Here is a 13,807-nt window from a genome sequence, read left to right on the forward strand (position 1 = left end):
TTAAAAAAATCAGTTTATTTAGATTTTAGTTTATTTTAGTAGCCCGCAGATGTTAAAAAAACAAATAGTCTTCTTTTTTCAGACTGCAGACGTTTGGTCCACCTCTTCTACTGCAGAGGTCTACAGATGCGGTCCACAAACTGCAGACATTTTGCCTCAGAAAAAACAAACAGCACCTTAATGTATTTTCATCTTTACAGTTACGTCACTGTACTTTGAAAACTCTTCTTATTTGGACTGTTGTTTCAAAGTATATTGTCTTAGCTTGGTAACAAAGTGACTCTAAACATCCTCTCTAATAAATGAAGGTTTTTTTTATCACTTGTGATACTCTCATTCAATTTGACAAATCTCATTTTATAGTTATTTAGAAATTTTTTTCCACATGTCATTTTATGAGTTTTTTCTATTTTATTAAAATCCACATAATATTTTAATGTAATAATTGCAATAAATGTAGTAATAAATGGATATCAATTTCATTAATGAATTTACCTTTTAATTTCGAAATTCCTAAAATTAATGCTCATTGGTTTCTTTCTTTATTTAATTTTTTTTAAATTTAAAAGAAAAAAAACATTTTCATTATAATAATTCATTATTTTTTCTTATAAATTCAAAGTTTCTAAATATTTTAACATTTATATTTAATTTTTTTTTTTAAATTAACGTATGTAATACATGAGCCTCACAACTAGTAAGTTATATGGAAAGCTAATCGTTAGGGAGGATATAGAAGTGTTTGTTGTGGTATAGAAATGTGGTGAAAGAAACTATGCAAACATCCAGAAAATATATTTTATGAGTGATCAAAATTGCTTCGGGTATGTCTTTGGTTTATTTTCTTTTAACTTAAAAAGAATCATAGTCTTATCCATGTAAAAAATACTAATGTACTTTTATTTATTGGATATTTTAGGATTCCATATTATAAAAATATATCACAAATTAGAGGAGCTTTCACTTCAAAGGAAAATATTATTTCAAAAGAAGTATTGCTGAAACTCCTGCCAACGTGCGGCTTAAAACTCTCATATGCAACCTAAAAGGCTTAAAAATGGCATAGTTAACAATGATTATGTGAAGTTAGTTAAAGTCAAGGATATTTCTGTCTTTTCTTATTGTGGTAGTTAGATTAGCTGGCATAGTTTGGTAGAAGATCTTATGTATTCTATCTGTATATTTATATGTTTTGTATTTGGTTCAGTGATGTATTCAGACAACCAATACAATGAGTTCATTCATTTCTTCTCTTTCGAACTTAAACATTAACAGATTATCCACATACCATTCATGATAGAAGATCATGTAACATAATCATGATAACAACATATTAGCAAGAAATTCTAGAGACGAATTTTTCACTTCAATCCACCATTGAAGCGTACTTTTGTAGTAGTATGTTCTGTCTCTTCATTATTCTTTATTGCGAAGTGGAAAAATACAGACACAATTGGAGCAATGTATACATTCACAATATAAAAATAGATACATCATACATGTAAATTGGAACCATAATTACTTTAACATAAAATATATATTGCAAATATCGTGCCCCTCCATACAAAATTATTTGAATAATACAATATAGGCATTCAATCAAAATAACAATATTGAAGGCAAAATAATGGAAAGAATGCTAGAGTTTATGTATAATCAAATGCGCACCATACTGGGGTTGAAGGGTGAGAAGCTTATGAGGAGCATGGATATATGATGGTGAAAGTTCGAAAGAGAACTTCTGTAAGATCATGGCGAGGGCAATTTTAGCTTCAATCAAAGCAAAGTTTTGTCCAACACATATTCGAGGTCCCCAACCAAAGGGAAAGTAAATGACTTGGTTTTTTGTTGCCTTTGATATTCCTTCAGAAAATCTATCGGGATTAAATTTCTTGGCATCAGTACCCCACATTTTCTCATCGTAGTGAATATTCATGATGGGTAATTCAATATGTGTTCCAGATGGTAGTGAAAATCCTCCTAGTGTGATGTCTTTGTCAACTCTACGAAATAGCCCAACGATTGGTGGATATAGCCTCAATACTTCATAGAAAATCATACTTATCTATATAGAAAGAAAAAAAACTGATCATTTAAGAACATAAGATTACATAATTATGAGAATTAATTACATGCTCAAAAAAATCGACCCAACCTGGATCCAATGGACAAGTTGAGATTTTCAATAAATGGGTCAACTTATCAACTTTAATTAAACTGGTTAGACCAGGTTGAAAATTTTGACCTCATACTAAAACCGTTTACTTTTTATATTATATTTAACCTTATACAAATTTAGAATGTTATTAAAGTAATTAAGTTGTACTTGTACTTGTGCTTCTTTTTAACTTGGAACAATGAATTGGGTTTGTAACTTATTCAACTATGTTTAAACGTTCAATACAATGTAAATTTTAAAATAAAACGTGTCAACCTTTGTCCAACCCGTTTATTAATTTAAGATGTTAGGAAAAACAAATGGGACAACCCAAGGACAACCCGGTTTTTAATAGATCAAAATTGGTTTGAAAGTTTTACCTTTGTTTTTTAAATAAGTTGAGTTGGATTCAAAATCTAAACCCATTTAACTTAACTCTTGCTAGATCTAGAATTAACAAAGTGATATAAGAACTTACAACTTTTAGGTGATTTAGCCGTTCTAAATCCACATTTTTGTCCCCAAGAACATTCAGAACCTCTTCCCTAGCACGCGACTGCCATTCTTGATGCTTACTTAATAAAATCATCGTCCATACAAGCAAGCCCGATGTTGTCTCTTGTCCAGCAAAGTAAAAAAGCTTACACTCTTCAATAACTTCATCAATAGTCATTCCATGATTCTTGTTTTGGTGTTCATTAACCTCTCTGATATTAGATTCAAGCATTATTCCTAACAAATCACTATTGTTACCTTCTCCAGCCTCCATTGCCTTGAGCTTGTTGTTTATGATACCTCTTATAGAATGTTTTACTTTTCTGTCTATAGAATTCATCCTTCTGTTCCTCTTTGTTGGTAAAAACCTACATAGAAATCATAGAGAGAAACATTTAGCTTTGCATGGATTTATTTATTTGGGTCAATAAAAAAATGGCGAAAACTAATTTGGGATTTTTATCGAAAATGTTCCAATGTGAATATACCAACAGCATTTTTATTTGTGAAATGAAATCATGATTTAGTAAAACAATGATGTCATTTCTAAAAAATGATTGTACTCCCTCAAAAAAATGAATTTTGCAAACCATTTTGCCAAACATTTGATTATTTTAGGATATTTGTTCAAACTATATATGGTCATTTTGGTCAATGCAAAATCTTTTTGTTTCTTATTGATAAAGCATATCCTTTTTTTGGAAATGTAACTTACCTAGATCCAGGAATGTAAACTGACATCACTGCCTCCTGTACAAGTACACTTTGTTCTCTTATGAGTTCAAATATCTGAAGACCTTCTTCATAATTACTTCCAAATGCGGTTCTTGATATCACATCACTTGTTAAAGCTTGAAGGTCAGGCCAAATATCGAGCTCACATGACCCCTTTGATGAAATCAACTTCTCCCACTTCCCAATCATTTCGCTGCTACTTAACTGGAAAGCTGGTACCATATTCTGGTTACAAAACATTTGTATCATTAGATTTTTTATTAAACAGGAAACCAGATATTAATAAAAACATCAAGAAGTTAGCAAATAAGATAAACAATTTACATTAGTGACAAAGCCAAATAAGAGGTAATAATTTAATAAGACAATTTAGAAAATAAATTGTAGTTATCAAAGTACCTTTAGCTTCTCCATATGGAAGGCTGGGTTGATTAATTTCCTATGTTTAGTCCATTGGTCCCCTTCGTATGTTACTAATCCTGTTGCTATAAACTTTGTCATTGGAGAAGGTTCCAGCTTATGAAAGTCATTTAACTTCACAAATACTTCTTTGATGAGATCAGGGTCCATAATAGTCACTCTTGGTTTCCATCCTGTCCATGTGATGAAATTTTTACCTACAAAAAAAAGACAATTTCGATTATCCACTTATATGTAAATTTAAAGATCGATTTATTATTATATTTATTATAATTATTACATTTAAATATCATGTATAATTTAATATAATGAAAAAAAACCCATAAAATGACATATGAAAAAAAAATTAATTTAAAATAAAATGAATGAAACATTTGAAAAAAATGATTTTTTTCTACTATATGGTAGAGTATGATTTATTGAGAAAAGATCGGCAGGAAATTATTCCAATTACACTTATACACCTTTCTCATAGAAGAAATTTGTTTTGCATAGAGAGCTCAATTATCGACCATTCATGGCAAGAATATCATTTTTAATTAATCTTTTTTACATAAATATACCCTAAGTTATTACATCGTTGCCCAACCAAAAAGAGGACCACACCCCCTTTTGGCTTTTCTAATAACAGGGATTTTTTTTAAAACCCTAAATTACGCATGTGATCCTATATTGTCATGAAGATCCATATTTTGATATTTATTGGTGAAATTAAATCCCAGAACCTTTAACAAATAATTACAAAACCAATGCCAATTGATGTGAAAGTGTCACAAAAAATAAGCTAAATTGCCTTTAAATTTAACCTTGACTTAGGAAAACCACTTAAAATGAACTGCTAAATCGATGTCAAAAGCCAATAAATTCGGGATTGTTACATCGATCTTTAAACCACTGTCACTTTCCCTCTATGAATATAAATCCAAATGTCACCGATAACATGAACAGATTGAAAAAGTTTGACCATTGTACGGGGTTAATTTCTTGGTCTTTCTAAAGAATTATGTAAGAAGACGACATAAAGAAAAGACGAAACTAACCATGTTTTTGCAAAGAATGATGGGTGAATGCCACAACGCGTTTTAGAACTCCATCATCGTCATCCAGACTTAAAGGCTTAGATTTGGATTCTTTGACCATCAAAGAAAACTCTTTCATGTCCCCATACAAAAATCTGTATTTGTTTCCATTGAAACCTTGATTCCGCAGGTGCTTTTCGAGCTTTTTTGGTCTCACCCACAAAATGTTTACCAAATGCCATGCGCATAGTATAACTGCTATAGCACATGAGATTGCCACTGTGTTTGTCACTGCATCCATTATGTTTATTCACTTCCAATTAGTTCCCAGAATATGATCAATGAAGACTCTTTATAATTTTATATTGAAATCAAACATGTTTGCCTTGCATTTATCGGTGGACAAGTTGAAAGGGAAATTGACTCAAGATCCGTACACAAACATTGACCACTTCTATGACTTTGTATCCTGCCCAAGAACGTAACTTTTAATATCTGGATGGAGTGACATACGCAATGACATAATATAATAGATAATATAGAGGACATGATCGTTTTCCTCTTTTCTTGTTGAATCTTCCATGTTGACTTCCTTTTTTTGTCCATTACACTCTTTTTTTTGTCCATTACACTCTGTTATTTACACGTGTCATTTAATATTTACATATACAAAAATAAACTACAATCATTAAAAAATAAAAAATAAAAAACAAAAGAAAAAAGAGAGATAGAGAAAATTGAATAAATAGATTTTCGAGATTTATGTGTGTATGACTTGATACATAGATTGTTTGTTGATTTTGAAGGTCGTATTCAAAAATTAAAAACAACCAATAAAATTTCGGATTAACAACAAATATGACATTAGCAATGGATAGTGAGAAAAATAGTGATGGCTTAGAGTTTAGACGGAGAAACAACATATTAGTGATGAATTAAGGACAGGATAGTGACCGAACAACGACATATTAAAATTTGGGCCACCTGACAACATGGGCCCTACGTGGTCACACTCCTTGCATGTGCTCGGGCCCTGTCTTGATTTATGGTAGATACATAAACAATAGAGTAAATTACTGAAATCGTCTGTAACAGCCCGGAATTTCAAGTATTGTAATAATTATGTTTTTGGGGTGTTTTAAGAGGGGACTCGGCGAGTTGGAGCCTAGACTCGCCGAGTAGAATCGCAGACCTGGTCGCGGGTTCGCGACTGGACTCGACGAGTCCATATATGGACTCGGCGAGTCTGCGCTGTTTAGCGAAAACCCTAACCGTTCAGGTTTGGGACGTATAAGAGGCACTTATTGGCCGTCATTGTTCATTTTAGCCTTCTGAGAAGAACCCTAAATCGATTGTGTGCATCTGGAGCAAGGATTATAGACCATTGTTGGTTATAGAAGAGTGGTTGTGCAAGGAAGAGAAGGGATTGGCTAAAGGAGCAGCAAGGGAGTCACCTTCTGAGGATTGGGGACACAGAGAATACATCATCCAGGTAAGAATTCGAGTATACTCTGTTATGTTGATGTGTTTATGGAATTAGGGTTTGTGGAACCCTTTTGTGATTAGATTGAATGCTACCCTAGTCCCCCAAACGATTGTGACTCTGTATTAGGACCTTTGGAGGTCCAGAATGTCCCATGCCTGTGCATTTCGGGAATTGATGAAGGCTTGGGATTGGAATCCTTATGCCTTAGGTCAAAATGTGAATTATGAATCATGGGGTGTATCGTGAGCACTGAAATGAGGACCCTACGTGATGGATCAGTCTAGGAAGGCCAGACCTATGAATGGTCGGAGCAGTTCTGACCTTAGGAAGCAGTTTGAGCGGTTGCATGGCATGGACTCGCCGAGTCCGATGAACAGACTCGGCGAGTAGCTTGAAGATTTACTGGGACTCGTCGAGTTGTTCTTCAGACTCGGGGAGTTGAGTCGGGTGGCCCCGCGATTCTTCCAGGAGGAACTCGTCGAGTAAAAAGGGGATACTCGACGTGTAGAAAGGGTGTCTTAAGGAATCGGTGAGTTAAGGGCGAGTGGACTCAGAGTCGTTGAACTCGGCGAGTCTTGGGGTGACTCGGCGAGTTAGATTGCGGGTTGAGTGAAGTTCTGAGTATGGGGACTCGGCGAGTCATAGGGTTGACTCGGCGAGTAGGGTCAGTCAGGGGTTGACTTTGACCTTGTCTTTGACCAAGGATTTACCAGTGGTTCCAGGGGTATTTTGGTAATTGTTGTTATTGTTTGAGTTCAGTGCATTGGTGACTGTCCAGAGGTGGAGATCGTATCAGTGATCGGAGCAGCTTGAGCTATCTGTTCAGTCGGCAGTTTCGAGGTGAGTTATCCTCACTATATCGCTAGGGTTTATGGCACCAATGCCAACCCTTTTATCGGATGGAAATCCGGGTAGTTGTCAGTTGTTATATGTTATGGGCCGGAAGGCAATACATGTTATGGGCCGGAAGGCATTACTATGTGGACCGGAAGGTCATGGCCTGGAAAGGCGTATGTATGCATTTAGTATGTTGACTGATTCATAGGGTAATGTTATGCTAGTGACCGGCCAGACCGGTATCTTGTTAGAGTAATGCTATGATATGTGATCTGTTGATCGATTGTTGTCTATGAACTGCTATATGATTGTTGTTATTTTATATATGCATTTTATGCTTATGGGCCGGAAGGCAATATGTTATGGGCCGGAAGGCGATATGTTATGGGCCGGAAGACAATATGTTATGGGCCGGAAGGCGATTATGTTGTGTGATGGACCGGAAGGTCGGCGTGGGTAGGACCGGAAGGTTTACCCAGCAGGGACGGAAGTCCCCTGAGACACATGGACCGGAAGGTCAGGGCCTGGAAAGGCGTATATGTGGTTGGTATTCTGGGGGTATCTCACTAAGCTTTCGGGCTTACAGTTGTGGTTTTATGTTTCAGGTTCTCAAGAGTCTGTGGCAAGGCAAAGGCGTGATCGTACCGTTCCTCGCGTTGGTGTTTTATGATATGAACCTGGGGAAAATACTCTGTTAAATAATGTATTGAAACCTTTTTGTAACAACGTTATTAAAATGAGTGGTTTTGAAAAGTTTTAATTGTTTTGAAATTTTGGATGTTACAAGTTGGTATCAGAGCCTTGGTTTGAGTGAATTGGGGAAACATTCGTGTGACTCCAGTCTCAAATCGAGGAGGATTTTAAAAAGAGAAATTAAAATGAGAAATTAAAATGGTTTTCAAATTTGGTAAAAGGAGGACGCGGAGGTACGATCAGCCGGAGCCAGTAAGTAACCCCAAGATACCATACATGATATTTGTTTATTTGAGCTTGATAGAACAGCATGCTAGAGTTAGGCTAGGGATCTTCAGGAATTCATGATAATGTTGCCTGATATGTGATGCCTGTAGCCTAGGGTCCCTTATGGGATGTTCTCAGTGTTCCTCTAGTGGTATGCATGTTCCCTAGGGTATTGTGGTAGTACTTCATACAAATATGGGTAGGTGTGGAAGGTAGTATGGGCCCGTACTACTGAAAGCACAGGACCCATACACGTATCAGGGAAACCATGGTCTCTAGGGTAGGGTTGCGAGAGTTGGATCCCAGGATTTTGGGAAGTGTCTGAGATTGGTAGGGTGTCTTCATTATGGAGATTTCGAGGCATGATGATAGTGGATCCGGATCAGGATCGGGAGCGGGAGAGCGAGTTTCGGGTGAACCGGTGCCGTCGGAGGTTATCGATCGGACGAGCACGAGCGAGCGGGATGCGAGGATTCGCGAGATCCTACGTGATGAGGTTGCTGCATTGTTACGGGCTGAGTTGCCAGAATGGTTGGGTCGATCAGGACCGCCATGGTTGAGTAGTTTGATGAGCGATATGCGGCTCTCGCAGAGACGGCTGCCGCGGCGGTTACAGCGGCTGTAGCAGCGGCAAAGGGAAGACCTAGTCGGGGTTTCAGTATCGGAACTTCTATTATACGAAGCCTCCCACATTCGATGGAGTTCAGGACCCGATTGTTGCTATGAGATGGTTATCAGACATGGAGGGGTGTTTCTCCACGAGTTTATGCCCTGCTGATCAGAGGGTGAGGTGTGCTCTGAACCTGTTGAGGCTAGGAGCGAAGGATTGATGGAGATTGACTACGAGGTCATTTTTCGACGCGCAGAGGGCTGCGGTTTCAGGGGATCAGTTCAGAGAGATGTTCAGTACTCGCTATGTTCCGCGAGATGAGAGGGAGAGATTGGCTCGGGAGTTCCTTGAGCTGAAGCAGGATTTGGAGTCGGTGACTGAGAGCACCGGGATGTTTATTGAGAGGGCGATGTTTTGCCCTGAGTTCGCTTCGGAGCAGGCTCAGATGTCCCGATATCTGAGTATGCTCAAGGGGGATATCAGACAGTTCGTGTCTGCGCAGAGGTGCGAGACCTTGTTGGTGTTGCAGGAGGCCGCCATGCGGCGTGAGTTAGAGGTTGAGTTACAGTTGCGTGAGCTAAGGCAGGCTCCGATGCAGTCGCAGCCAATGCCGAAACGGTCCAGTACCGTTGATGTTAGAGTGGGGGATCGGAGCCGCCACACTTGTGGGAAGTGTGGGAGGGGTCACACCAGAGTTGCCGGTCCGGTGGTGCATGCCGCAAGTGCGGAAAAGAGGGGCACTATGCGCGGGACTGTCGGCAGTCAGTGCAGATTCGGAATTCGAGGATTTGCTATCATTGACAGCAGGTTGGACATTTGAGGGTCAACTGTCCACAGCTTCCTGCAGGACCGGTGCAGGCTCTAGCACCGGCCACCTTGAGGAGTTCAGGAGGAGGACAGGATGGAGCGGAGCCCCAAGGGCTCAGGGTCATGCTTATCGGCTTGCGGCAGAGGGAGACGGAGCAGTGCCGGAGGCAGCTGCGGGTATGATGCTTTCTTGATGTCTTGATTGCCTTGCGTTGATTGTGGCGTATTGTTTGTGCTGGTATCTTGTGTGGATTTCGATGCGGTATTCGTTGTTTCGCGGGTTTGGCATGGTTATGGATTGGTGCTTCAGGTTTTCGCTTTGGCATTCGTTGTTCCCTGATGGTTTGGTATGGTTATAGTTTGGTGTTTTGGTGCCGGTAGCCTTGTGCGGTTTTCGATGCGGTATTCATCCTTTGGCAGGTTGTGGGTTTGGTTACGGGTTATTGTTGGGAATTCCGTTGGTTATCGTTCGTAAGGGTTGTTAGTGGAGATGAGGCACTGGGTTGAATGTCGGGTAGCATCTGCAGTCGTAGAGTGGATAATTGAAAGACCAGATTCTTTTGAGCGGATTGATCAGGGAGGAGATGTACTTGGCTGAGGGTTGCTTATGCTTGTGGGAAGCAGTCAGTGTGTAAATGTTCTCTTTGTGCAGGATTGTTCTGAAAGGTCGTTAATGACAATCGGTGGCAGTTAGTCAGTGCTTTAGTGGGGGAGAATTGGAGAATTCTCCGGGAGATCGATGAGTATGTGAGGGTGCTTAGCTGTTGGGATTCAGCAGTGTTTGTCAGCTCAGAGTATAGGCCGACGAGAGCGAGTTTCGGGTATGCGGGGCGGGATACAGACCTAGGGCATTTGATTGTGGAGGCCTGAGAGAAGGCCGGGATCAAGCTTGAGTAAGTAACCGGGGTTATACGATCAGAGTATTTGTATGTTTGAGGTACATGATGGGTTGTACTGCATTAATCCCACGGGATTATGTTGTGCATGTTTCTAGAGCTGGAACCGGAAGGTTCCCAGAGTTAGAACCTGAGGGTTCGCAGAGTTTGGGTGTACGGACCCACAGAGACATAGCCTCGAGTGGCTAGTATGTGTTATGAGAGTCGGTCCAGTCATGCTGGAGACTCTGTTGGTATTGCTGGATCAGTTTGAGATTGCGGATCGTGTATGTTGCAGTGTGATTGCATTAGAAGGTCTGGCCCCGGGTAGTGATCTTGTTTAGCTGAGGCAGTGATTTTGATGAGTGGAGAGAGTGCATGGGATTGAGAGCCCCTGCAATGAGAACCAGAGTATGTGAATAGCAGTTACGCAAAAAGGGTGGTGTCGATTGGGGCAAGCACCGTAGCACCGGTTGGAGTGGCATTATGGCCAAGAGGGTCCCTTGGAAGGAAAAGAGAAAGGTGTGTAACTCCGAAAGGGAGTGCAAGTTCACGAGAATGAAAGCTGCAGAGCAGAGTTATGGTTAGAGTATTTCGAGTATGCCTTCCAGCATCGTGTTCGCAGCAGCGAAGTAGGAACCCATCCGGTTTGGGGATGTCTGTTGAGGCTCAGAAGGGATGCAGGGGGAGAGAGAATCTTAAATTCTCAGTGTGATTCTGATCAGAGTGTAAGGTGGATGTAGTGGTTCATCTTGGGAGATGTTCGAGGATATCATCAGTGTATCGGGTTTTCCAACCTGTGGGTGTTGGGACTAGTTCAGTATGTGTATGTGATGGCAAGAGGAGAACTTGTGAGAGTTGCTCTGAGAGTGAGAATGGATCTCTCAGTCGGTCCGGAATGGACAAAGTGGGCTTTGGATCGGGGATCCGGTGGTTCATGGTTTCCTAACCCTTATGGGTCGAGTGATCGTTGAGATTTAGAGTAGAGTTGCATCTTGGGTAATTTTCGGTTACAGAGAGCGATGGACAGTACAGAGATCGGGCTTCAGTCGACAGAGCAGATTCAGCAGATGAGACAGAGGTTATTGACCGCCTAGAGCCGACAGGAAAAGTTATGTAGACAGCCACCGATCCGAGCTTGAGTTTCAGGTCGGCGACTTCGTACTCCTGAAGGCCTCTCTTTGGAGAGGAGTGATTCGATTCAAGAAGAGGGGCAAGTTGGGTCCCCGGTACATTGGGCCATATCGGGTGATTGCAAGGATAGGCCGGGTAGCCTATCGATTGGAGTTGCCAGCGGAGTGGGGACAGATCCACGACACCTTTCATGTGTCGCAATTGAGGAAGTGCTTAGCCGATGAGTCGGCAGTGGTCCCATTAGAAGACATTCAGGTGGATGCGGGCCTGAATTATGCTGAGAGACCCGTGGTCATCAGAAATCGGAAGATCGAGGCTATGAGGTATAAGGAGATACCTCTAGTGTTAGTTCGGTGGCAGCACCGGAGGGGATCGGAAATGACCTGTGAGCTGGAACGTGAGATGCGGGAGCAGCATCCGGAGCTATTTTCAGAGTGAGACTTCGAGGGCGAAGTCTAGTTCTAGTGGGGGAGAGTTGTAACAGCCCGGAATTTCAAGTATTGTAATAATTATGTTTTTGGGGTGTTTTAAGAGGGGACTCGGCGAGTTGGAGCCTAGACTCGCCGAGTAGAATCGCAGACCTGGTCGCGGGTTCGCGACTGGACTCGATGAGTCCAGATATGGACTCCGCGAGTCTGCGCTGTTTAGCGAAAACCCTAACCGTTCAGGTTTGGGACGTATAAGAGGCACTTATTGGCCGTCATTGTTCATTTTAGCCTTCTGAGAAGAACCCTAAATCGATTGTGTGCATCTGGAGCAAGGATTATAGACCATTGTTGGTTATAGAAGAGTGGTTGTGCAAGGAAGAGAAGGGATTGGCTAAAGGAGCAGCAAGGGAGTCACCTTCTGAGGATTGGGGACACAGAGAATACATCATCCAGGTAAGAATTCGAGTATACTCTGTTATGTTGATGTGTTTATGGAATTAGGGTTTGTGGAACCCTTTTGTGATTAGATTGAATGCTACCCTAGTCCCCCAAACGATTGTGACTCTGTATTAGGACCTTTGGAGGTCCAGAATGTCCCATGCCTGTGCATTTCGGGAATTGATGAAGGCTTGGGATTGGAATCCTTATGCCTTAGGTCAAAATGTGAATTATGAATCATGGGGTGTATCGTGAGCACTGAAATGAGGACCCTACGTGATGGATCAGTCTAGGAAGGCCAGACGTATGAATGGTCGGAGCAGTTCTGACCTTAGGAAGCAGTTTGAGCGGTTGCATGGCATGGACTCGCCAAGTCCGATGAACAGACTCGGCGAGTAGCTTGAAGATTTACTGGGACTCGTCGAGTTGTTCTTCAGACTCGGCGAGTTGAGTCGGGGTGGCCCCGCGATTCTTCCAGGAGGAACTCGTCGAGTAAAAAGGGGATACTCGACGTGTAGAAAGGGTGTCTTAAGGAATCGGTGAGTTAAGGGCGAGTGGACTCAGAGTCGTTGAACTCGGCGAGTCTTGGGGTGACTCGGCGAGTTAGATCGCGGGTTGAGTGAAGTTCTGAGTATGGGGACTCAGCGAGTCATAGGGTTGACTCGGCGAGTAGGGTCAGTCAGGGGTTGACTTTGACCTTGTCTTTGACCAAGGATTTACCAGTGGTTCCAGGGGTATTTTGGTAATTGTTGTTATTGTTTGAGTTCAGTGCATTGGTGACTGTCCAGAGGTGGAGATCGTATCAGTGATCGGAGCAGCTTGAGCTATCTGTTCAGTCGGCAGTTTCGAGGTGAGTTATCCTCACTATATCGCTAGGGTTTATGGCACCAATGCCAACCCTTTTATCGGATGGAAATCCGGGTAGTTGTCAGTTGTTATATGTTATGGGCCGGAAGGCAATACATGTTATGGGCCGGAAGGCATTACTATGTGGACCGGAAGGTCATGGCCTGGAAAGGCGTATGTATGCATTTAGTATGTTGATTGATTCATAGGGTAATGTTATGCTAGTGACCGGCCAGACCGGTATCTTGTTAGAGTAATGCTATGATATGTGATCTGTTGATCGATTGTTGTCTATGAACTGCTATATGATTGTTGTTATTTTATATATGCATTTTATGCTTATGGGCCGGAAGGCAATATGTTATGGGCCGGAAGGCGATATGTTATGGGCCGGAAGACAATATGTTATGGGCCGGAAGGCGATTATGTTGTGTGATGGACCGGAAGGTCGGCGTGGGTAGGACCGGAAGGTTTACCCAGCAAGGACGGAAGTCCCCTGAGACACATGGACCGGAAGGTCAGGGCCTGGAAAGGCGTATATGTGGTTGGTATTCTGGGG

The 13,807-nt window shown here is 41.3% G+C and overlaps 1 protein-coding gene across 1 annotated transcript; it reads right to left on the minus strand.

Moving 5' to 3' along the window:
• Window positions 1-1,518: 1,518 nt before the first annotated feature.
• On the minus strand, window positions 1,519-5,286 carry LOC145087172 (cytochrome P450 CYP72A219-like). Its single transcript, XM_079025082.1, has 5 exons — window positions 4,849-5,286; window positions 3,788-4,005; window positions 3,369-3,613; window positions 2,637-3,021; window positions 1,519-2,065 (listed from the first exon to the last, which is right to left on the minus strand). The coding sequence occupies exons 1-5, from the start codon at window positions 5,126-5,128 to the stop codon at window positions 1,640-1,642; spliced, it is 1,554 nt and encodes a 517-aa protein (XP_078881208.1). The 5' UTR covers window positions 5,129-5,286; the 3' UTR covers window positions 1,519-1,639.
• Between the last annotated feature and the right edge of the window lie 8,521 nt (window positions 5,287-13,807).

Source organism: Lactuca serriola, chromosome 2, assembly GCF_051521515.1.
Source record: "Lactuca serriola cultivar US96UC23 chromosome 2, Lser_US96UC23_V15, whole genome shotgun sequence".
Lineage (NCBI taxonomy): Eukaryota > Viridiplantae > Streptophyta > Magnoliopsida > Asterales > Asteraceae > Lactuca > Lactuca serriola.

Excerpts from the sequence above, each read along its gene's own strand:
- LOC145087172 (XM_079025082.1), bottom strand. The coding sequence starts at position 5,128 with ATGGATGCAGTGACAAACACAGTGGCAATCTCATGTGCTATAGCAGTT. Across the intron at positions 3,022-3,368 it reads GTTTACATTCCTGGATCTAG|GTTTTTACCAACAAAGAGGA; the intron begins GTAAGTTACATT and ends ATTTCTATGTAG. Across the intron at positions 2,066-2,636 it reads GGCTAAATCACCTAAAAGTT|ATAAGTATGATTTTCTATGA; the intron begins GTAAGTTCTTAT and ends CTTTCTATATAG.